The 23,857-nt window shown below is 45.2% G+C and overlaps 5 protein-coding genes across 8 annotated transcripts; all 5 read right to left on the bottom strand.

Moving 5' to 3' along the window:
* Positions 1-509: 509 nt before the first annotated feature.
* On the bottom strand, positions 510-3,976 carry LOC124006471 (growth hormone secretagogue receptor type 1-like). 3 transcript variants are annotated; one of them, XM_046316505.1, is made up of 5 exons: positions 3,878-3,976; positions 3,138-3,158; positions 1,681-2,076; positions 1,027-1,492; positions 510-853 (listed from the first exon to the last, which is right to left on the bottom strand). In XM_046316505.1, the coding sequence occupies exons 3-5, from the start codon at positions 1,993-1,995 to the stop codon at positions 573-575; spliced, it is 1,062 nt and encodes a 353-aa protein (XP_046172461.1). In that variant the 5' UTR covers positions 1,996-2,076; positions 3,138-3,158; positions 3,878-3,976; the 3' UTR covers positions 510-572. The 3 variants fall into 3 exon arrangements, with proteins under 3 accessions (XP_046172461.1, XP_046172463.1, XP_046172462.1); XM_046316507.1 differs by lacking the exon at positions 3,878-3,976 and having other exon boundaries at positions 3,138-3,176; XM_046316506.1 differs by lacking the exons at positions 3,138-3,158; positions 3,878-3,976 and having other exon boundaries at positions 1,681-2,242.
* Positions 3,977-4,047: 71 nt separating this feature from the next.
* ppp1r35 (protein phosphatase 1, regulatory subunit 35) lies at positions 4,048-6,734 on the bottom strand. Of its 2 annotated transcripts, none has more exons than XM_046316510.1 (6): positions 6,655-6,734; positions 5,869-6,104; positions 5,555-5,675; positions 5,092-5,316; positions 4,516-4,649; positions 4,048-4,372 (listed from the first exon to the last, which is right to left on the bottom strand). In XM_046316510.1, exons 2-6 carry the CDS (start codon positions 6,055-6,057, stop codon positions 4,202-4,204), a joined length of 840 nt encoding a protein of 279 aa, XP_046172466.1. In that variant the 5' UTR covers positions 6,058-6,104; positions 6,655-6,734; the 3' UTR covers positions 4,048-4,201. The 2 variants fall into 2 exon arrangements, with proteins under 2 accessions (XP_046172466.1, XP_046172465.1); XM_046316509.1 differs by having other exon boundaries at positions 6,554-6,719.
* Positions 6,735-6,866: 132 nt separating this feature from the next.
* On the bottom strand, positions 6,867-9,431 carry LOC124006470 (proteoglycan 4-like). The gene is made up of 3 exons (XM_046316504.1): positions 7,708-9,431; positions 7,535-7,586; positions 6,867-7,400 (listed from the first exon to the last, which is right to left on the bottom strand). The coding sequence occupies exons 1-3, from the start codon at positions 8,871-8,873 to the stop codon at positions 7,254-7,256; spliced, it is 1,365 nt and encodes a 454-aa protein (XP_046172460.1). The 5' UTR covers positions 8,874-9,431; the 3' UTR covers positions 6,867-7,253.
* A 2,881-nt stretch (positions 9,432-12,312) lies between these two features.
* Positions 12,313-15,115, bottom strand: LOC124005439 (ictacalcin-like). The gene is made up of 3 exons (XM_046314707.1): positions 14,962-15,115; positions 13,000-13,146; positions 12,313-12,741 (listed from the first exon to the last, which is right to left on the bottom strand). Exons 2-3 carry the CDS (start codon positions 13,135-13,137, stop codon positions 12,601-12,603), a joined length of 279 nt encoding a protein of 92 aa, XP_046170663.1. The 5' UTR covers positions 13,138-13,146; positions 14,962-15,115; the 3' UTR covers positions 12,313-12,600.
* Positions 15,116-20,774: 5,659 nt separating this feature from the next.
* On the bottom strand, positions 20,775-23,609 carry LOC124006029 (ictacalcin-like). Its single transcript, XM_046315690.1, has 3 exons — positions 23,453-23,609; positions 21,461-21,607; positions 20,775-21,202 (listed from the first exon to the last, which is right to left on the bottom strand). The coding sequence occupies exons 2-3, from the start codon at positions 21,596-21,598 to the stop codon at positions 21,062-21,064; spliced, it is 279 nt and encodes a 92-aa protein (XP_046171646.1). The 5' UTR covers positions 21,599-21,607; positions 23,453-23,609; the 3' UTR covers positions 20,775-21,061.
* Between the last annotated feature and the right edge of the window lie 248 nt (positions 23,610-23,857).

Below are 23,857 nucleotides of genomic sequence, written 5' to 3'. Positions count from 1 at the left end.
GTGCCTCTAAACAAAGTCTTATTCCTCCATCCATCTCCAAGATTTTCTGTCTGTGTGTGTGTGTGTGTGTGTGTGTGTGTGTGTGTGTGTGTGTGTGTCCGTGAGTTACAGAGTGGTGGTAGAGTGTTGTGGGGGGTGGTGGGAGCGGGGTGTGCGTGAGTTACAGGGTGGTAGTAAAGTGCTGTGAGGTGAGTGGGGGGTGGTGGGAGCGGGTTGTGTGTGAGTTACAGGGTGGTGGTAGAGTGTTGTGGGGGTGGTGGGAGCGGGGTGTGCGTGAGTTACAGGGTGGTGGTAAAGTGCTGTGAGGTGAGTGGGGGTGGTGGGAGCGGGGTGTGTGTGAGTTACAGGGTGGTGGTAGAGTGTTGTGGCGTGGGTAGGGGGTGGTGGGAGCGGGGTGTGTGTGAGTTACAGAGTGGTGGTAGAGTGTTGTGGTGTGGGTGGGGTGTGTGTGAGTTACAGGGTGGTGGTAGAGTGTTGTGGGGTGAGTGAGGGGTGGGGTGTGTGTGAGTTACAGGGTGGTAGTAGAGTGTTGTGGGGTGAGTGAGGGGTGGTGGGGGTGGGGTGTGTGTGAGTTACAGGGTGGTGGTAGAGTGTTGTGGCGTGGGTGGGGGGTGGTGGGAGCGGGGTGTGTGTGAGCGCAGCAGGCTGCGGACAGCGTGGCGGTAGCGTGCTGACATGGTGTTGTAGAGGATAGGGTTGACAGCAGCACTGAGGTAGAACAACACAAAGGAGACCAGGTTAAAGTACTGAGAGATGTAGTACATATCAGCGCTGGAGCCCAGAGTCACAGAGAACAACGTCCGACCAACGTGGAACGGCAGCCAACACAGAACAAACGCCAGCACGATCATCCCTAGAGAGAGAGGAGAATATGGGATGGAGCGACAGAAAGAGTTGACATTAGAACTCATTATTACTGTATGTGTGATATAGTTGGTTCACAATAGCTGCCGAGCTGTAGTATTGCTGAGGCCCAAACCAGTAAATCAAAGTAACTTTAAAATAGAGACTCTCTCACAGCCTCACCGAGCATCTTGATGGTGTGTCGCTGGGCACGGTCTCGGCTGCTGCGTTGTGGGCGGAGCCAAAGCTTCCTGCCGATCAGACCATACACAACTCCCAGAATGCCCAGCGGCACCAGGAAGTAGAGGTTGGAGAGCCACATCATGGCCCCCAGCAGGCCTGAGGAGACGGCGTAATCCGTACAGCGACACTCGCTCTCCCCCTCAACTCCCCCCAGCTCCTCTACCCCTACCATAGCAAACACCGGCCCAGCGCTGATCACGGCCACAACCCACAGGCAGCCAATGAGAGTACGAACGCGGGTCCGTGTGACCAGGGTCTTGGCTGTGAGTGGTCGACAGACAGCGAGGTAGCGCTCCAGAGAAAGGGCAGTGATGTGGAGGATGGAGGAGTAGGTACAACTCTCACTGATGAACACACTCAGCTTACACACTGCATCACCCAGATCCCAGGGCCGGAACCTCCACAGCTAGAGGGACGGACACACAGATAGGTTACACACACACAACCCAGCTCAGACACTATATTGTCTAACCCCCAGGGCCAGAACCTTCATAGCTAGAGAGAGAGAAACACAAATCACACACACACAGTATCAGCTAGCTAAACCCCAGGGCCAGAACCTCCATAGCTAGAGAGACCCCCTCCCCCCCTTACCTTGTAGTACAGATCTAAAGGCATCAGAAGCAGTATGAGGAGGTCGGAGACGGCCATACTACTCAGGTAGAGGTAGGTGGTGCTTCTCAGGTGTGGCCGGAGCCAAACTACCAGGATGGTTAACATATTTCCTACGATGCCCAGGGCCAGCAGCAGCACACACACGGCTGTCACACACACCAGCTCAGCCCCACTGAAGTCCTCCCATTCCCAGTCAGTCTGGGCACTCTGGTTCCCACAGTCCTCCAGACAGCCAGACCCTAGCACACAATCCTCTGAACAGCTGCTCCCACTGCCCAGCACTGACACGTCCATGGTCAGAGAGAGATGCCCGGGTCTCAGAGACTGGGGTGTGTGCGTGAGAGAGAGAGGTGAGCTGAGATGGTACAAGCGTGCCTGTGTGTGTGAGAGAGAGAGAAAGTGTGGATGGTCTATATCACCCAGGTTACAGCACAGGGTGACGTAGGCTGATGGATTCTAACTGGAGATGGTCCTGAACCACACATCTAGGAGATGTAAAACACAACACATCTAGGAGATGTAAAAACACAACACATCTAGGAGATGTAAAAACACAACACATCTAGGAGATGTAAAAACACAACACATCTAGGAGATGTAAAAACACAACACATCTAGGAGATGTAAAAACACAACACATCTAGGAGATGTAAAAACACAACACATCTAGGAGATGTAAAAACACAACACATCTAGGAGATGTAAAACACAACACATCTAGGAGATGTAAAACACAACACATCTAGATGTAAAACACAACACATCTAGGAGATGTAAAACACAACACATCTAGGAGATGTAAAACACAACACATCTAGGAGATGTAAAACACAACACATCTAGGAGATGTAAAACACAACACATCTAGGAGATGTAAAACACAACACATCTAGGAGATGTAAAACACAACACATCTAGGAGATGTAAAACACAACACATCTAGGAGATGTAAAACACAACACATCTAGGAGATGTAAAAACACAACACATCTAGGAGATGTAAAACACAACACATCTAGGAGATGTAAAACACAACACATCTAGGAGATGTAAAACACAACACATCTAGGAGATGTAAAACACAACATATCTAGGAGATGTAAAACACAACACATCTAGGAGATGTAAAAACACAACACATCTAGGAGATGTAAAACACAACACATCTAGGAGATGTAAAACACAACACATCTAGGAGATGTAAAACACAACATATCTAGGTGATTTGGGCTCAATTCCATTTCAATTGAGTTAATCTGGGAGATGGAGTGCCATTTTCACAAAATGACAGAATTGTTCCCACCACTGAAACACAAACATGTCTATCCTGTGGTAGGGAAAGGACTTGCTCGATGTTATCAATCACACACCAACACACAACTCCCTGTTACACCAATGTGTTACACACACAAACACTACATAATAAACACACTAACCTCTGGTTCGTTCAGCCATTCCTATTGGGGAAATTAAATGGGGAAAGAATAGCGTTTTGGGATAAACATAGAAAATAAGGTCTGAGGTTAACACAGGCTTAGATCTTATACATAGAATATCAGTCAGTTAACATTACATGTCTGAGTTATAGCCTCGCTACTGTATATAGCCTCGCTACTGTTGTTTAAAATATATATAATGCTTTACTTATCTATTGTTCACCTAATACCTATTTTTTACTTAAAAATGGCACTGTTGGTTAGGGCCGGTAAGTAAGCATTTCACTGTAAGGTTTACACCTGTCGTATTCGGCGCACGTGAAAAGCAAACTTTGATTTGACAATGCCTTTGTGCTTGTTTTAATTACATAAATGCTTTGGCATTTATCCTCAAACCCTCCAAAAAACCCATACATGTCCCCATAGGCTTTGGCCAATAAGCCATGGCAGAGTTAGCTTCCGTTACGTGTCTACAAGAGACACCATTACTATTGCTCTCTATACCCCCGTTACAAACAGTACACACATTTACATTTACATTTACGTCATTTAGCAGACGCTCTTATCCAGAGCGACTTACAAATTGGTGCATTCACCTTATGACATCCAGTGGAACAGCCACTTTACAATAGTGCATCTAAATCTTTTAAGGGGGGGGTGAGAAGGATTACTTTATCCTATCCTAGGTATTCCTTAAAGAGGTGGGGTTTCAGGTGTGTGAATTGAAGCTGTGTACTCACCTCGCAGCCGTCTTCGATCCCTGGACAATCTCTCCCTCACCTCTTTATCCCTCTACCACCACTACCTCCTCCCTCGCTCTCCAATGCCGACAACTTGTACACGCATGCAAGCAAGCACAAACGAAGGCTCAAGCACACACGCAAGCAGTAAAGATCGCTCAACAACATGATACAGGTTCATTCCTTTAATATCTTCAATTAGTTTAAAATACAATATTTATATCTGAGAATGACAGAGGTAGGGAGGGAAAGAAGGGATAATGCCCTTCTTAAGTTTTGGGACAGGGCCTTTCAGTCTAGAGGTTCAGAGTAAGTGTGTGTGTGTCAGGGTCCAGCCTCCCAGCATGTGTGTCTGTGGTAGAGGTCGAAGGTTGTGTCTGCGGGGCGTGGGATGGGCTGGGGGCGTGGTAAGGTAATCTCCTCCCCTGGTAGGAGGGGCTTCTCTCTCAGCAGATCCCCCCTGAAGAAAACCTGCAGGTCAGGACTGTCCTCTTTCTGCTCACACACACACGGATTACAAATACAGTTATGGACCAGTTGCAGGTCATGAGTGCTTTGGCTCTACACACACCTTTATTTACATATTACTTACACACACACGTAAATGTAATCAGATGGGGTCAGTGAGAGGGACTTGCCTTGTTGCCATAGCTGCATGTGGGCGAGACCAGCTGAAGCCTGTCACGTAGAGCCTGGCTGATAAGCTCCTCCTCCTCCACATTCACATTGACCAATGCCCTGTAGAGGTGCTGGGATGGAGGGACGTTCACCCCTATAGACAAAGACAAGACATACACTCAGTTAGTGTGTGGTGTGTGTTTATGTCTGCATGTGTGTGTTTCTGTGTATGTTTATGTCTGCATGTGTGTGTTTATGTCTGCATGTGTGTGTTTCTGTGTGTGTTTATGTCTGCATGTGTATGTTTCTGTGTGTTTATGTCTGCATGTGTGTGTTTCTGTGTGTTTATGTCTGCATGTGTATGTTTCTGTGTGTTTATGTCTGCATGTGTATGTTTCTGTGTGTGTGTTTATGTCTGCATGTGTATGTTTCTGTGTGTTTATGTCTGCATGTGTATGTTTCTGTGTGTTTATGTCTGCATGTGTGTGTTTCTGTGTGTTTATGTCTGCATGTGTGTGTTTCTGTGTGTTTATGTCTGCATGTGTATGTTTCTGTGTGTGTGTTTATGTCTGCATGTGTGTGTTTCTTTGTGCTACCCTCTGTAGCCCGGGCGCTGATGCTGTTCTTGGTTCTGTCTGACTTCTGTAGTTGCTCCTGCACAGCCTTCTGGGAGTTAAACTCTGCCCCTGCCACGTTATCTAGCTCAGCCCTCAGAGCCAGAGTAGTATTTAACTCCGCCCCTTCAGGGAGGCTGCCACCCCTCTCCTCACAGGGAGCCTCCTCATTGGTTGCTGACCTTGCCCTCCAACACAGATCTCCACCTATGTGAGGAATACAGGAAGAGATATTGACCAGTCCTCTGCTCAGACATTGCTGACTCATGCCAGATCTTATAACATCTGGATAGGTACTTTACGTATCAACCTAACCACATCACGTTATAGCAATCTGGTGCGACGGCACAGTCCATGACGTGGCACACAACCATTGGTTGATGCATGCAACTCCTGTGCAGGGGAACATGTGTACATCAGACTCTAGTCCAGGAGGGTTAGTTACCATGGAGTCTTTTCCCCTTTGAGTAACTGCTGGAGTGTCCAGGGCATTGCCAAGGTGGAGGGTCTTTGCTAGGCTCTGCTATCACCGTGACAACCACAGGCTCCTCGGAGGCAAATCGCACCTGTAGAGTCAGGGGCACACACTTCAGTGATGTCTCTCCAAAAACACAGACCAACACACACAGATCTCTCATTTCTACGGCTGTCTTGACAACTGAGAAAAGCACCATCTGTGACTGTCCGTCAGTGTGTGTGTGTGTGTGTGTGTGTGTGTGTGTGTGTGTGTGTGTGTGTGTGTGTATGTGTCAGACTGACCTGCCGGCGTCTGCGTCCTCTCAGCAGGCTAGCTGGGTTGGGCCGTGGCGGGTCTGGGCTGAGGGGGAGAGACAGGTCCAGTTCCGGGCACCGCAGGAGGCTAGCGGGGACCAGGGGCACCGGGGCAGGCATTGGGACCAGTCGGATGTCTGGGTCATTGCACCCTGCTAGAGGACCTACTCTGGTCATCTTAGGTCACCAGTCTGGGTCTTTATCCTTGGGCGACGGCTCTGTTACTGATGTTAGGTAAGATACAAGGCAAAATATGTTGTATGGTTCTGAATGGCAGTTACACTTTGCCTAACACCCCCTAACCTAACCTTTCTGATGGAGCAAACTGAACATATTTTGAGTCCTATGCCGAACCCAGTCCCTTAACATTGTTGGATCTGTAGTGTAGGTTGAATAACGTTCACTTTACACTTCCAACCAGATATGACGATGTGACGTTATCTAACGTTAGATCTCTGGCTAGATTCCATTCAGTGGGAGCTTTCAGCACACAGCCAGCTAGCTAGCTAACGACGACAGCAGACATGCTAGAAAGTTCACCAGTCAGTTAGCCAGCTAACTATACTTGTTGTACTACTAGCCAGCTAACGTTATAGGGGTTGTTTGGCTAATTAGCTAGCTAACGTTAACTAAAGCTATGCAAATTCAATCATGTCGTTTATTCTCCGCTTACTGTTATGAGGAAGCGCCCCGAATGACAGCTCACGCGTTTCTTGTAGTTTTCACTGTTAATACATGAGGTTAGATTGACTCTATTTAGCAGGATCTGCTCACTTTTGAAATTCCCACCACTGGCGCCGCCATAACACCTTCTTCAGAACAAAACAATCACACTTCCGGTTTCTTCCTTAGTAGGAAATTATACAATGGCGCCCCTTGGCGTGCATGTTACGTTGCTTGTGCTTGTGTAAGTGGTAGACTATAGAGCACAAGTCAAACTCTTCTTTAGTAACAGTTATTTATTTGACTCATATTTTTTTTTGCAGAATTACAGAATATGCACACCACACTTTCAGAACCCCTCTTCATTAGCCTGGTCACCAGTCTCCGTTTAGCTAACATTCCACTCATTTAACTGCCATTGGCACACGACATGGAATATACTAAGAAATGGTACGTTATAGAGACTGGCAACCAGGCCTCTTCATAACTACAGCATCATCATTACACGAGACTACATCATCATAGCCAGGCTGTCATTGTAAATAAGAATATGTTCTTGACTCGCCTGGGTACATAAAGGTTAAATATAAATACACATTTTACAGGACTAATCAAAACACCCCTTTAAATAGAAAATGAAAGGCATGTACTAATACTGTTAACTTCTCTTTGTGTATGTGTGTGTGTGAGTGTGTGCATGGATGAGTGCGTTAGTGTCTCTGTCTGTCTCTCAGTGCTCTCAGTATGTAGTTCTCTCTCTCCAGATGGGCGTTCCTCTCTGACAGCTGGTTGATCCGCTTCCTCAGTAGCTCCTCCTCCTCTCTCACAGCCAGCATCAGGTGGCTCTTCACCAAGTCCTACAGCAATATACAACATATCATTATAGCATATCATCAAATATGTCACAATTCTTCCAGCAACAGATGGGTCTTCACCAAGTCCTTCAATACAACACATTACAGACACTATAACCATAAACACACTGTCCTACCATGGCTTGCTCAATCTTGTTGTCAATTACAATCTTACTGCTACTGGAGCCACTGCAACAACAACAACAAAAACAAAGGAGATTGTGTCTTAGTGCACATGGTTCGAATTGATGTCTATTCCTGAACACAGTCACCTCCCGACAATAAATGGCCAGGCCATTTCCATGGTTACCTGTGACAGAAGAGCAGCAGGGCTGCCTCAGCATTCCGGACAGAAGGTGTGCCCTTCAGACACAGCGACCAAGATGGGAGCGGGGCCAGGGTCTGGTGTTGAGGTTGGGGTTGAGTAGTGGTCTGGGGTTGAGGTTGAGACTTAGAAGTAGTCTGGGGTTGATGTTCGGGTTGAGTAGTGGTCTGGGGTTGAGTAGAGGTCTGGGGTTGAGGTTGAGACTTAGAAGTAGTCTGGGGTTGATGTTCGGGTTGAGTAGTGGTCTGGGGTTGAGTAGTGGTCTGGGGTTGAGGTTGAGACTTAGAAGTAGTCTGGGGTTGATGTTCGGGTTGAGTAGTGGTCTGGGGTTGAGTAGAGGTCTGCGGGTGAGTTTTTGGTTTTGGTTGAGTATTGGTCTGGGGTTGAGTAGTGGTCTGAGGTTTAGATGTGGTCTGCGGTTGATGTTCAGGTTGAGTAGTGGTCTGGGGTTGAGTAGTGGTCTGGGGTTGAGGTTGGGGTTGAACAGTGGTCTGGGGTTGAGGTTCTGGTTTTGTAGTGGTCTGGGGTTGAGTTTGAGGTTGAGTAGTGGTCTGGAGTTTAGTAGTGGTCTGCGGTTGATGTTCAGGTTGAGTAGTGGTCTGGGGTTGAGTAGTGGTCTGGAGTTGAGGTTTAGTTGCGGTCCAAAAGTGTTGTGGAATCTCCATGGTGACAGATGTTTGGTTTCTTATCTGAAGCTCCTGCCGTCCGCTCGGCCATGAGTTCCTAACCCTGACCCCCCCACGACCTCTCAGCCCTCCATGACCCCAACCCGTATCACTCACTCCCTCCCTGCCTTCTTCTCCTACTCTCCATCTAGCAGGAAGTTGTAGTGGTTGGTGGACAGGTGGGGGGTTAAGTGGGGGTCTGGGTTTGGTCTGAGGGTAGAGGGAGGAAGGGCAGCCGGAGAAGGAGGAAGGGCAGCCGGAGAGGGAGGCAGAAGGAGAGGAGTGTCTCTTTAAGGGGGACTGGGGGGCTTTTTTACTGGACCTGAGAGGGGATAGGGAGGAAGGGAGAGATAGGGGAAGAGATGAAGAAACAGATGCAGGAAGAGAAGGAGAGAGAGATGGAGGGAGGGAAGGAGGTAGAGAGAGGGGGCGAGGCTGCCGTCGAGTCTCAAACAGAGAGATGATTTTCTTCACACTGCCGAACATGTCACCAGACAGCCAAAAGCAAACAATAGATTATCTAAACCACATCAAAGGCGCTTCCATCCACCTCCATTCACTACAGCCTTCTGTGCAAAAGCTGGTTACTACCTGTAGTTGGTAGAGAGTCAGAGAGGGTTGAAACTTAGAGGCACATCCAACTTCCATGAACAACTACAGAACAGGGGTAGTTGAACAGATCACCATGTGGTTGTATTGAGGTTAATGGGAGACAGGAAGATTAGATCCATGTGTGCTGCCACAAGCGTGATCTGGGATTCCTATTGGAGAAATAGATTTTGGGTATCCTCCAATCTTTAGTGGATCAATCCCACAGACCCAGCCAGACGAGCCCAGCCTGCCGAGAAGACCTCCGATTAAAATTGCCTTTGTCTGTGGATTAGGAGTAGCCTATGCAGATTACTTCCTTATTCCATCCAGCCGCCAGGTGTCTGATTGGCTAAACTATATAATTCCGGTTAATGCAGGGCGGAGTCTACTGTCCAGGTGAGGATTGTCTCCACGACAACCCAGAGGTGAGAAGCGTTTCCATGGTGAGGAGCATGTGTGTGTGTCTTTGAGCTCTCACATGATGAGAGACTGTTTTACTTCTCCCCCACGCACACCCCACTGTCTGGCACTCTGATAGGCTCTTACAGGAACCCTCTCATTCCAACCTCCGCCTACTCACTGCCTCAGCCAATGGCAAAGTTTGTGGCATTCCTTGCCTGCCCACTGCCACTGAGCATATGCTAATTAGTTTCCCAGTACGACAAGTATTGACATCCATAAAAATATGTCCACTGCCTTTGTCCTCCTTCCTCTGGACAGACCACATTAATAAATTAATAAAACTGATGGTCACATGTCTCAGACGTATGTGTTTAGCCAATCTATCTGTGAATGTTGTTGATTGTGAAGAGTATCGCATCCCAACACAAGCTCCTATGGTCTGATGGTGAATGTCCCTGAATGTCCCCTGTCTTTTCAATCATCACAAGAACCAGTGAAGGCTTAGAAGGAATAGGTGCCAAATGAAATACAATGTGTTCTCAATCAACCTACTCTGTAAAATGAACACACAGACAGTAATGAGAACCCACTGGTGGTTCTGCTCAGATGTTCTGGCCGAAACCTTGATGGATGAGAGAACAGCCAAGAGCTCAGCTCAGAACAGCCTCACTCTTTCCTGGCCTCACTCGGCCCTGTCGGTCTCCTCTGCTCCGGCTCCCTGCACTGGACTGGAGCACAACAACATCCACCTTCTAGTCTCACACTCACATATCAAATACCCTGGATTACTGTAGGCCTAAATGTTATTTTTATTGACACCAGAGTTATCTCAGGCAATTTCAATTCTCATCAGTTGAATTTGACATGGAAGTTCTCTATGGAGTTCAGTTCAGACTAGAAAGTCTGGAATTGGCCCCAACCCTGATCAAGACTAATGCATCATTGTTAGATTCAACCGAGTGGCTGCGTGTCCAGGGGCTGTATGTATCGTGCCTCTGAGGAGGAGTGCTGATCTAGGATCAGGTCCCCCCTCTGTCCAAGTAGTATCATTCATATTGATCTAAAAAAGCAAAACGGATCCTAAATCAGCACTCCTACTCTGAGACGCTTGAAACATACAGCCACACACTCTCAGGACACCTGTTCCTGACACCTGAACAACCTCTCCTTCTAAAGCATGCTACTTTACACACTATTTTTATGTAGCCGCTGTTACTTTCCCCTTCCTTCCTGCTCTGACCCGCGGCGATGATCGTCTGGTGATAGACATGTACAAACTTCCATACGCAGCCTTGTCTTAGATTTAATCTAAGACTAGGCGATTGCTGGATTACGGCTAATCTTAATTTTCATCTTTAGTATTGTCCAATAGGTTCTATATGGAGACCTGCAATACAGTATCATTATTTGGATATTATCTTTGTTGTTTCATGTTGCTGGGTAGGAGGCTTCATCTTGGAGATGGTTCTCTATGGAGACCTGCGATACAGTATCATTATTTGGATATTATCTTTGTTGTTTCATGTTGCTGGGTAGGAGGCTTCATCTTGGAGATGGTTCTCAATGGAGACCTACGATACAGTATCATTATTTGGATATTATCTTTGTTGTTTCATGTTGCTGGGTAGGAGGCTTCATCTTGGAGATGGTTCTATATGTGGCTCTATTGAACCTTCACAGTAACAGTTGACTTCCTGTATTCTTACTGGCTCTGGAGTAGATAACAATATTGTGACGTAATTAAGTAGTCAAATATAGGCTATGCCTCATAACCACTAATTTCATTGTGTGGTTTTGGGTTACGTTGATATAATCAACATATTGTATTATTTCACCAAGTGTCTGAAAACAAAGGTTCATGTTTGATTCATGTTGCTTGCGGGCGGGCTGTATCACCGCCTGGTACGGCAACTGCTCCGCCCTCAACCGTCCTCAACCGTAAGGCTCTCCAGAGGGTAGTGAGGACCGCACAACGCATCACCGGGGGCGAACTACCTGCCCTCCAGGACACTTACACCACCCGTTGTTACAGGAAGGCCATAAAGATCATCAAGGACATCAACCACCCGAACCACTGCCTGTTCACCCCGCTATCATCCAGAAGGCGAGGTCAGTACAGGTGCATCAAAGCTGGGACCGAGAGACTGAAAAACAGCTTCTATCTCAAGGCCATCAGACTGTTAAACAGCCACCACTAACATTGAGTGGCTGCTGCCAACACACTGTCATTGACACTGACCCAACTCCAGCCATTTTAATAATGGGAATTGATGGGAAATGATGTAAATATATCACTAGCCACTTTAAACAATGCTACCTTATATAATGTTACTTACCCTACATTATTCATCTCATATGTATATGTATATACTGTACTCTACATCATCAACCGCATCCTTATGTAACACATGTATCACTAGCCACTTTAACTATGCCACTTTGTTTACTTTGTCTACACACTCATCTCATATGTATATACTGTACTCGATACCATCTACTGTATGCTGCTCTGTACCATCACTCATTCATATATCCTTATGTACATATTCCTTATCCCCTTACACTGTGTATAAGACAGTAGTTTTGGAATTGTTAGTTAGATTACTTGTTGGTTATCACTGCATTGTCGGAACTAGAAGCACAAACATTTCGCTACACTCGCATTAACATCTGCTAACCATGTGTATGTGACAAATAAAATTTGATTTGATTTGATTTTGATTTGATTTAGGACATACACAGGCAATCACACATGCACACACACACACACACACACACACACACACACACACACACACACACACACACACACACACACACACACACACACACACACACACACACACACACACACACACACACACACACACACACACACACACACACACACACACTCACACACCTGCACAAATGATAAGTCAGCTTTCTTCCAAACATATTAAAATAGTTTATTTCATTTTTCACTTCAAACAAACCAAATATCTTCCTCTCCATCTCATGAGTAGCCTATATGTCTGTATGTGTACAGGTCAGTGTCTGTGTCCTTCACCTGTCTGTCTATGTGTGGTGTGTATAATCAACCCAACCCTTTTTCTGTGTATGTGTGTAAACCTGCATCTCTGTCCCTCTGAACCTGCATTGACGATCTTGCTAATCTTATCATTAATTCACTCATGGAGCAAGAGCTGCTGTTCTGTGGAGAGTGGGCAGGGGGAGCCGTTCACTTCTTGGTGAAGAACTCATTGCACATCATGGTCAGGCAGGCCACCAGTGTGACGTACTCCTGGAAGTCCACACTGCCATCTGAGTTAGCGTCCAGATCTTTGAAGATCTTGTCAACCTTTGCCTGGTCAGTGTTTTTCTGTTATAATTATCAGAGAGAGGAAGAGAGGTAATGGGTGAGACTTTGATTTCAGAAGTTAAAACTAGAATCCACACAGTTGTTATTAGTTTATAAAGGTGTGAGAGATTAAGTTATTCTATTGGACGAGGCGGGTCATGTGTTTGTGATGTTCCAAGCAATTCAATATTACAATAGTGTCTGTCTTTAGCAGTATTGTATTTGGTCGTGCTGCTAATAAAGCATGATTGAACTGAACTGTTCCCAGGATCCACTCACCCCCATGATCTCTCCAAGCTCAGCGTTGAGCAGATCTTTGAGTTCTCCCTTGCTCAGGGTCGTCTTGTCGCCCTCCTTGCCAGAGTACTTGTGGAAGGCTGAGATGAGCAATGCCATAGCCTGCTGGACCTGTGACATGGTGACTGACTACAACACACAGAGAGAGAGAGAGAGAGAATGGAGGTACAAGTATAGGTTATTAATTTGTGGTATTATCAATGTTTTATTATGATAGCAGGATGCGAGTGGACATGATGTCCACCCACAGAGAGAGGAATGTTTGCTTACTCTGTATTCACAGTATAATACATCTAATATTATCAACATTATATGAGATATTTGATTAATTTATTTGACTTTTTGAAATGTGAAATCCCAGAAAATAAGTTAAAGGGAAAAATGTCTTATTGTTGACTGAATAATCTAATTCAAATCTATTTTTATCTTACATCCGGGTCACCATTCCATACATGTCTGGGAAATAAAGTCATGTTGGCACTGGTTTAATCATGTTTAAACATAAGGTTCAGGTTGAATAGAGGGTTTAAAGAATATTAACGGTTGTTGCACACGCAGCAAAGACTTGACTGCACACACACCACACCCCACACCACACACCACACACCACACCCCACTACTGCAAACAAGTTCTACATCTCTACCACAAAGGGAGAAAGAGGAAGAGAGGGGGAGGAGAGATGGAGAGCAACGCAACAGAGGCAATTAGAGAGGGAGAGAGGCGGAGAGAGGTAAGAGAGAGATGCGGATGTGGAGTGGAGAAAGGAAGAGAAGAGGGGGCTGAGTTGTTTAAACACAAACAGACATGGCTCTAGCCAACGCCCTTGGATGTCTCCCTCATTAACTCTGGGGGATTTTAAGGAGAGAAAGATAGAAAATATATATAAAGAGAAAGATAGAGAGAGAGGGACAGACACATAGACAAAAAGACAGATGGGAGGACATTGGTGGATCGGCTGAAAGCCGCGTTGGTAATTTCAGGCAAACGATAACAGAAATCCCAGCACCTCCCCCACCCCTCACCTGTCTCCACCCTCTTTCTATCTAGTTCGGTTAAGGTGTGTCTCTTCACTCTATCCCTTCACATATCTCACCACTATATAGGGAGGTGGCTCTCTATTCTCTCTTGCTCTGCCTACCCATAGTCTAGTTCTTGAGTTTAAGGAAGCGTCTGTAAAGTAAATCCCTCATTTAGCTGACCCTCCTCTCCAGTGTGAATGGCAGTAAGTGCGGTCAAAGAAGGACGTTGAAGCAACCACACAGTACGAACATGGTAAGCACAACATTATAGTTGTAAGGAACAACCCCAGTCACTGTGGTGTACTCCACTGATCTCTCTCTGAGTCACTGTCAGCTGCCCCAGGACCAGCAGGCATCCAACCAGACACACCTTCTTACCACCCCTCTGACTGCCCATCTGATAACTAGAAACACACTCTACTCACAGAATGGTCAGAGCGAGGGGAGAGAGAGTTTATGGTAAGGACAGAGAGAGTGAAAGAGAGAGAGGGGGTGTGGAGGTTAGAAAGAGGTAGTGTTCTGCACTATGGAAGGATTGAGGGAGGAAGAGAGAGAGGGGAGGAGGAGGAAGAGAAGAGAGATTCTTTCATCTAAACTGCGTAGTGCTCTGAGTAGCACCACACATGTTTGAATGGAAAGGCAGACAGAGTTACGCCTCCGCAGAGCTTGGCTCAAGAGCACAAACAGTGTGGACAGGCACTTACTAACTGTTGCAAAGCACACCCTGAAGTCATTCATACTTTTTCAGTCAAGTATAAAACATTAAACTACACACAATTGCAAATAAATGTTGTAAACCCCCCATTGAGAATGTATAATTTGGCACATCTAACATATCACAGACACACACAGCTAAAACAAACTGAAGCATTTCATCAGCGAGGCACTCAGGTACATGTTTTACTAGGTTTAGTTTTCACTCACCGAAGTTGTGCGAGGAGTTGGACAGTCAGAGAAAGAGAGAGAGAGGGAGTGAGGAAGAGAGGGATGGGCTGTTGGTTTTAAACATTGATTACCACACCCAACTCTCCCCTCCCCTTTCCTCTCCTTGTCCCTCTTTATCTGATGGAAATGGAAACTGCAATGTTCTGTTCTCTTCTTCATGTGAACTAGTTACTGAACAAATTATACTAGGCATATATATTTTCTAAAGTTAGTAATTACTTCACATGACTGTATCACCATAGTAACCTAACAACAACAGAAAACATACAGAAAGGAGAAATCCCTGCATATGTCTAATGTCTTTGAATGAGAGTGAATACCTCTTATTCTAACTGTAGTTATTCATCAAACTACTTTTCAGTTAAGAAGAATGTAGTAACACTGCTGCGTTCTCCAAACTGGCGAAGCTTCTCCAAACTGGTCAAGCATCTCCAAACTGGCCAAGCTTCTCCAAACTGGAAAAACCTCTCCAAACTGGCCAAGCTTCTCCAAACTGGAAAAACCTCTCCAAACTGGCCAAGCTTCTCCAAACTGGCAAAACTTCTCCAAACTGGCAAAGCTTCTCCAAACTGGCCAAGCTTCTCCAAACCGGCAAAACTTCTCCAAACTGGCCAAGCTTCTCCAAACCAGAAAAACTTCTGCTAGTATAATTTTACTGGAAAAACATCTCCAAACTGGCCAAGCTTCTCCAAACTGGCCAAGCTTCACCAAATTGGAAAAATTTCTCCAAACTGGCCAAGCTTCTCCAAACTGGCCAAGCTTCTCCAAACCGGAAAAACTTCTCCAAACAGGCCAAGCTTCTCCAAACCGGAAAAACTTCTCCAAACTGGCCAAGCTTCTCCAAACCGGAAAAACTTCTCCAAACTGGCCAAGCTTCTCCAAACCGGCAAAACTTCTCCAAACTGGCCAAGCTTCTCCAAAATGTAAATTAATTACTTAAAAATCATACAATGTGATTTTCTGGATTTTTGTTTTAGATTCTGTCTCTCACAGTTGAAGTGTACCTATGATAAAAATTACAGACCTGTACATGCTTTGTAAATAGGAAAACCTGCAAAATCAGCAGTGTATCAAATACTTGTTCTCCCCACGGTATATCAACGAATTGGCACGGGCACTAGAAAGGTCTGCAGCACCCGGCCTCACCCTACTAGAATCTGAAGTCAAATGTCTACTGTTTGCTGATGATCTGGTAATTCTGTCACCAACCAAGGAGGGCCTACAGCATCACCTAGATATTCTGCACAGATTCTGCCAGACCTGGGTCCTGACAGTAAATCTCAGTAAGACCAAAATAATGGTGTTCCAAAAAAGGTCCAGTCACCAGGACCACAAATACAAATTCCATCTAGACACCATTGCCCAGGAGCACACAAAAAACTATACATACCTTGGCCTAAACATCAGCGCCACAGATAACTTCCACAAAGCTGTGAACGATCTGAGAGACAAGGCAAGAAGGGCATTCTATGCCATCAAAAGGAACATAAAATTCAATATACCAATTAGGATCTGGCTAAAAATACTTGAATCAGTCACAGAGCCCATTGCCCTTTATGGATGTGAAGTCTGGGGTCCGCTCACCAACAAAATGGGACAAACACCAAATTGAGACTCTGCATGCAGAATTCTGCAGAATTATCCTCTGTGTACAACGTAGAACACCAAATAATGCATGCAGAGCAGAATTAGGCCGATACCCACTAATGAACAAAATCCAGAAAAGAGATTCCACAACAACCTAAAAGGAAGCGATTCTCAAACCTTCCATAACAAAGCCATCACCTACAGAGAGATTAACCTGGAGAAGAGTCCCCTAAGCAAGCTGTTCCTGGGGCTCTGTTCACAAACACAAACAGACCCCACAGAGCCCCATGACAGCAGCACAATTAGACCCAACCAAATCATGAGAAAACAAAAAGATAATTACTTGACACATTGGAAAGAATTAACAAAAAAACAGCAAACTAGAATGCTATTTGGCCCTAAACAGAGAGTACACAGTGGCAGAATACCTCACCACTGTGACTGGCCCAAACTTAAGGAAAGCTTTCACTATGTACAGACTTAGAGTGAGCATAGCCTTGCTATTGAGAAAGGCCGCCGTAGGCAGACATGGCTCTCAAGAGAAGACAGGCTATGTGCTCACTGCCCACAAAATGAGGTGGAAATTGAGCTGCACTTTCTAACCTCCTGCCAAATGTATGACCATATTAGAGAGACATATTTCCCTCAGATTACACAGATCAACAAAGAATTTGAAGACAAACCTCTTGAATTGAATTGAGAGCGATAGAGAGAGAGAGAGGGAGAGAGACAGAGAGAGGGGGAGGGGTGGGGGCAGTGGGTGGAGTCAGGAGAATAAACTCTGTTAAGTTTGTGTCATTGTGTAACAAAGTTGGTGACTCACTGCAATATAATTTATCTGTGTGTGTGTGTCTGTGTGTGTGTGTCTAAGAAGAAGAGATATTGCTTTAGGCTTTAGGACATACACACACACACACACACACATGCAAGCAGACACACAGAAACACACACGCATTCAGGACATTCATGTGATTTGGGGTTGAGACTGGTTGATGTTTAAACATGAAACAGCGAGGATTTGAATTCCAGTGTGGGACCCTTCTGGGCTGCCAGGAGCGTAACAGTAGTGGTACAGTACCACGCATGAAGTGGAGAAATTATCCATGATTTATCCATGATTTGAAAACACATATTTCAGCTGAGCTTCCCTGGCACTTTCTGTTCCATTAAAACAAAAACACCATGTTACAAACAGAAAACATTGATCCTTCCTGTCAAAGATAGAACCCAGGTCGGGTAGCCATGGTAATTGTACATAAGGGAAACAAGCAGAAAGCAAATAATCCAACTGCCACCCACCACAGCATAGAACTACAATGAACTAAAAGAGTATGACTGGAACACAGCTGACCACAGGAATGCTGTAAACACTACCAGTCTGGTCTGCTGCTCTGTTCAGGCTGTTACCCTGTACAACTTTCTCAGACAACTAGCACTGACAGTCAGATATCCTAGACTGGTCTTGGTTTCGTCAGTAGAAAAATACGACATGGTAACATTACTGTTAACTGCTGTCAATGGACATGGTTTACTAAACATCCACTACACTTGGGATGTGTTGTGGGAAAATGCTCCTCTACAACCAGTCTGGTGCCAACCTCAGGACCGTGTGTGTGTGTGTGTGTGTGTGTGTGTGTGTGTGTGTGTGTGTGTGTGTGTGTGTGTGTGTGTGTGTGTGTGTGTGTGTGTGTGTGTGTGTGTGTGTGTGTGTGTGTGTGTGTGTGTGTGTGTGTGTGTGTGTGTGTGTGTGTGTGTGTGTGTGTGTCTGTATGTCTGTGCTCCAAACTGCTAAATGACATATATTATAGTGTGTTTGTGTTTATACCTGCCTGCAATGTGCCGTGGTGAACAGTGTATGTCTGGCCACATCCATGTGGTATGAGTCATGAATGAGTCACGGTAGTCATGGTGCGTGCCTTTTGTTGGTAAACAGGCCAGGGAATATTTGTGTGCAGGGACCGAGACTGTCAGCTTCCTCTCTCTCTATCTCTCTCGCTCTCTCTTTTTCTCTCACTGTGTAAAACTACAACTGGGGAGAGGGAGGAAGGGTAGCCGGAGAGGGAGGCGAAAGGAGAGGAGTGTCCCTTTAAGGGGGACAGAGAGGGGATAGGGAGGAAGGGAGGGGATTGGGGAAGAGATGAAGAAAGATGTAGGAAGCGAAGGAGTTAGAGATGGAGGGAGGGAAGGAGGTAGAGAGAGGGGGCGAGGCTGCCGTCGAGTCTCAAACAGAGAGATGATTTTCTTCACACTGCCGAACATGTCACCAGACAGCCAAAAGCAAACAATAGATTATCTAAACCACATCAAAGCCGCTTCCATCCACCTCCATTCACTACAGCCTTCTGTGCAAAAGCCAGTTACTACCTGTAGTTGGTAGAGAGTCAGAGAGGGTTGAAACTTAGAGGCACATCCAACTTCCATGAACAACTACAGAACAGGGGTAGTTGAACAGATCACCATGTGGTTGTATTGAGGTTAATGGGAGACAGGAAGATTAGATCCATGTGTGTTGTCACAAGCGTGATCTGGGATTCCTATTGGAGAAATAGATTTTGGGTATCCTCCAATCTTTAGTGGATCAATCCCACAGACCCAGCCAGTCGCGCCCAGCCTGCCGAGAAGATCTACGATTAAAATGGCCTTTGTCTGTGGATTAGGATTAGCCTATTTTTTTATTTATTTGACTAGGCAAGTCAGTTAAGACCAAATCCTTATTTTCAATGACGGCCTAGGAACAGTGGGTTAACTGCCTGTTCAGGGGCAGAACAACAGATTTGTACCTTGTCAGCTCAGGGATTTGAACTTGCAACCTTCCGGTTACTAGTCCAACGCTCTAACCACTAGGCTACCCTGCCCCAGGCAGATTACTTCCTTATTCCATCCAGCAGCCAGGTGTCTGATTGGCTAATCTATTTATTTCCGGTTTATGCAGGGCGACTTTATACATTAACAGTTGACTTCCTGTATTCTTACTGGCTCTGGAGTAGATAACAATATTGTGACGTAATTAAGTAGTCAAATATAGGCTATGCCTCATAACCACTAATTTCATTGTGTGGTTTTGGGTTACGTTGATATAATCAACATATTGTATTATTTCACCAAGTGTCTGAAAACAAAGGTTCATGTTTGATTCATGTTGCTTGCGGGCGGGCTGTATCACCGCCTGGTACGGCAACTGCTCCGCCCTCAACCGCCCTCAACCGTAAGGCTCTCCAGAGGGTAGTGAGGACCGCACAACGCATCACCGGGGGCGAACTACCTGCCCTCCAGGACACTTACACCACCCGTTGTTACAGGAAGGCCATAAAGATCATCAAGGACATCAACCACCCGAACCACTGCCTGTTCACCCCGCTATCATCCAGAAGGCGAGGTCAGTACAGGTGCATCAAAGCTGGGACCGAGAGACTGAAAAACAGCTTCTATCTCAAGGCCATCAGACTGTTAAACAGCCACCACTAACATTGAGTGGCTGCTGCCAACACACTGTCATTGACACTGACCCAACTCCAGCCATTTTAATAATGGGAATTGATGGGAAATGATGTAAATATATCACTAGCCACCCTAAACAATACTACCTTATATAATGTTACTTACCCTACATTATTCATCTCATATGCATATGTATATACTGTACTCTACATCATCAACCGCATCCTTATGTAATACATGTATCACTAGCCACTTTAACTATGCCACTTTGTTTACTTTGTCTACACACTCATCTCATATGTATATACTGTACTCGATACCATCTACTGTATACTGCTCTGTAACATCACTCATTCATATATCCTTATGTACATATTCCTTATCCCCTTACACTGTGTATAAGACAGTAGTTTTGGAATTGTTAGTTAGATTACTTGTTGGTTATCACTGTATTGTCGGAACTAGAAGCACAAGCATTTCGCTACACTCGCATTAACATCTGCTAACCATGTGTATGTGACAAATAAAATTTGATTTGATTTGATTTTGATTTGATTTAGGACATACACAGGCAATCACACATGCACAAACACACACACACACACACACACACACACACACACACACACACACACACACACACACACACACACACACACACACACACACACACACACACACACACACACACACACACACACACACACATACACATACACACACACACTCACACACCTGCACAAATGATAAGTCAGCTTTCTTCCAAACATATTAAAATAGTTTATTTCATTTTTCACTTTAAACAAACCAAATATCTTCCTCTCCATCTCATGAGTAGCCTATATGTCTGTATGTGTACAGGTCAGTGTCTGTGTCCTTCACCTGTCTGTCTATGTGTGGTGTGTATAATCAACCCAACCCTTTTTCTGTGTATGTGTGTAAACCTGCATCTCTGTCCCTCTGAACCTGCATTGACGATCTTGCTAATCTTATCATTAATTCACTCATGGAGCAAGAGCTGCTGTTCTGTGGAGAGTGGGCAGGGGGAGCCGTTTCACTTCTTGGTGAAGAACTCATTGGACATCATGGTCAGGCAGGCCACCAGTGTGACATACTCCTGGAAGTCCACACTGCCATCTGAGTTAGCGTCCAGATCTTTGAAGATCTTGTCAACCTTTGCCTGGTCAGTGTTTTTCTGTTATAATTATCAGAGAGAGGAAGAGAGGTAATGGGTGAGACTTTGATTTCAGAAGTTAAAACTAGAATCCACACAGTTGTTATTTGTTTATAAAGGTGTGAGAGATTAAGTTATTCTATTGGATGAGGCGGGTCATGTGTTTGTGATGTTCCAAGCAATTCAATATTACAATAGTGTCTGTCTTTAGCATTATTGGATTTGGTTGTGCTGCTAATAAAGCATGATTGAACTGAACTGTTCCCAGGATCCACTCACCCCCATGATCTCTCCAAGCTCAGCGTTGAGCAGATCTTTGAGTTCTCCCTTGCTCAGGGTCGTCTTGTCGCCCTCCTTGCCAGAGTACTTGTGGAAGGCTGAGATGAGCAATGCCATAGCCTGCTGGACCTGTGACATGGTGACTGACTACAACACACAGAGAGAGAGAGAGGGAATGGAGGTACAAGTATAGGTTATTAATTTGTGGTATTATCAATGTTTTATTATGATAGCAGGATGCGAGTGGACATGATGTCCACCCACAGAGAGAGGAATGTTTGCTTACTCTGTATTCACAGTATAATACATCTAATATTATCAACATTATATGAGATATTTGATTAATTTATTTGACTTTTTGAAATGTGAAATCCCAGAAAATAAGTTAAAGGGAAAAATGTCTTATTGTTGACTGAATAATCTAATTCAAATCTATTTTTATCTTACATCCGGGTTACCATTCCATCCTTTTCTCGGAAATAAAGTCATGTTGGCACTGGTTTAAACCACTGGTTTAATCATGTTTAAACATAAGGTTCAGGTTGAATAGAGGGTTTAAAGAATATTAGCGGTTGTTGCACACGCAGCAAAGACTTGACTGCACACACACCACACCCCACACCACACACCACACACCACACCCCACACCACACACCACACCCCACTACTGCAAACAAGTTCTACATCTCTACCACAAAGGGAGAAAGAGGAAGAGAGGGGGAGGAGAGATGGAGAGCAACGCAACAGAGGCAATTAGAGAGGGAGAGAGGCAGAGAGAGGTAAGAGAGAGATGCGGATGTGGAGTGGAGAAAGGAAGAGAAGAGGGGGCTGAGTTGTTTAAACACAAACAGACATGGCTCTAGCCAACGCCCTTGGATGTCTCCCTCATTAACTCTGGGGGATTTTAAGGAGAGAAAGATAGAAAATATATATAAAGAGAAAGATAGAGAGAGAGGGACAGACACATAGACAAAAAGACAGATGGGAGGACATTGGTGGATCGGCTGAAAGCCGCGTTGGTAATTTCAGGCAAACGATAACAGAAATCCCAGCACCTCCCCCACCCCTCACCTGTCTCCACCCTCTTTCTATCTAGTTAGGTTAAGGTGTGTCTCTTCACTCTATCCCTTCACATATCTCACCACTATATAGGGAGGTGGCTCTCTATTCTCTCTTGCTCTGCCTACCCATAGTCTAGTTCTTGAGTTTAAGGAAGCGTCTGTAAAGTAAATCCCTCATTTAGCTGACCCTCCTCTCCAGTGTGAATGGCAGTAAGTGCGGTCAAAGAAGGACGTTGAAGCAACCACACAGTACGAACATGGTAAGCACAACATTATAGTTGTAAGGAACAACCCCAGTCACTGTGGTGTACTCCACTGATCTCTCTCTGAGTCACTGTCAGCTGCCCCAGGACCAGCAGGCATCCAACCAGACACACCTTCTTACCACCCCTCTGACTGCCCATCTGATAACTAGAAACACACTCTACTCACAGAATGGTCAGAGCGAGGGGAGAGAGAGTTTATGGTAAGGACAGAGAGAGCGAAAGAGAGAGGGGGGGTGTGGAGGATAGAAAGAGGTAGTGTTCTGCACTATGGAAGGATTGAGGGAGGAAGAGAGAGAGGGGAGGAGGAGGAAGAGAAGAGAGATTCTTTCATCTAAACTGCGTAGTGCTCTGAGTAGCACCACACATGTTTGAATGGAAAGGCAGACAGAGTTACGCCTCCGCAGAGCTTGGCTCAAGAGCACAAACAGTGTGGACAGGCACTTACTAACTGTTGCAAAGCACACCCTGAAGTCATTCATACTTTTTCAGTCAAGTATAAAACATTAAACTACACACAATTGCAAATAAATGTTGTAAACCCCCCATTGAGAATGTATAATTTGGCACATCTAACATATCACAGACACACACAGCTAAAACAAACTGAAGCATTTCATCAGCGAGGCACTCAGGTACATGTTTTACTAGGTTTAGTTTTCACTCACCGAAGTTGTGCGAGGAGTTGGACAGTCAGAGAAAGAGAGAGAGAGGGAATGAGGAAGAGAGGGATGGGCTGTTGGTTTTAAACATTGATTACCACACCCCACTCTCCCCTCCCCTTTCCTCTCCTTGTCCCTCTTTATCTGATGGAAATGGAAACTGCAATGTTCTGTTCTCTTCTTCATGTGAACTAGTTACTGAACAAATTATATTTTATTATATTATACTTTCTAAAGTTAATGATTACTTCACATGACTGTATCACCATAGTAACAAAACAATAACAGAAAACATACAGAAGGGAGAAATCCCTGCATATGTCTAATGTCTTTGAATGAGAGTGAATACCTCTTATTCTAACTGTAGTTATTCATCAAACTACTTTTCAGTTAAGAAGAATGTAGTAACAC

Source organism: Oncorhynchus gorbuscha, linkage group LG19 (genome assembly GCF_021184085.1).
Source record: "Oncorhynchus gorbuscha isolate QuinsamMale2020 ecotype Even-year linkage group LG19, OgorEven_v1.0, whole genome shotgun sequence".
NCBI classification, from domain to species: domain Eukaryota; kingdom Metazoa; phylum Chordata; class Actinopteri; order Salmoniformes; family Salmonidae; genus Oncorhynchus; species Oncorhynchus gorbuscha.
The sequence above is the reverse complement of the archived record's forward strand: the minus strand, read 5'-3'. Positions and strand labels throughout refer to the sequence as shown.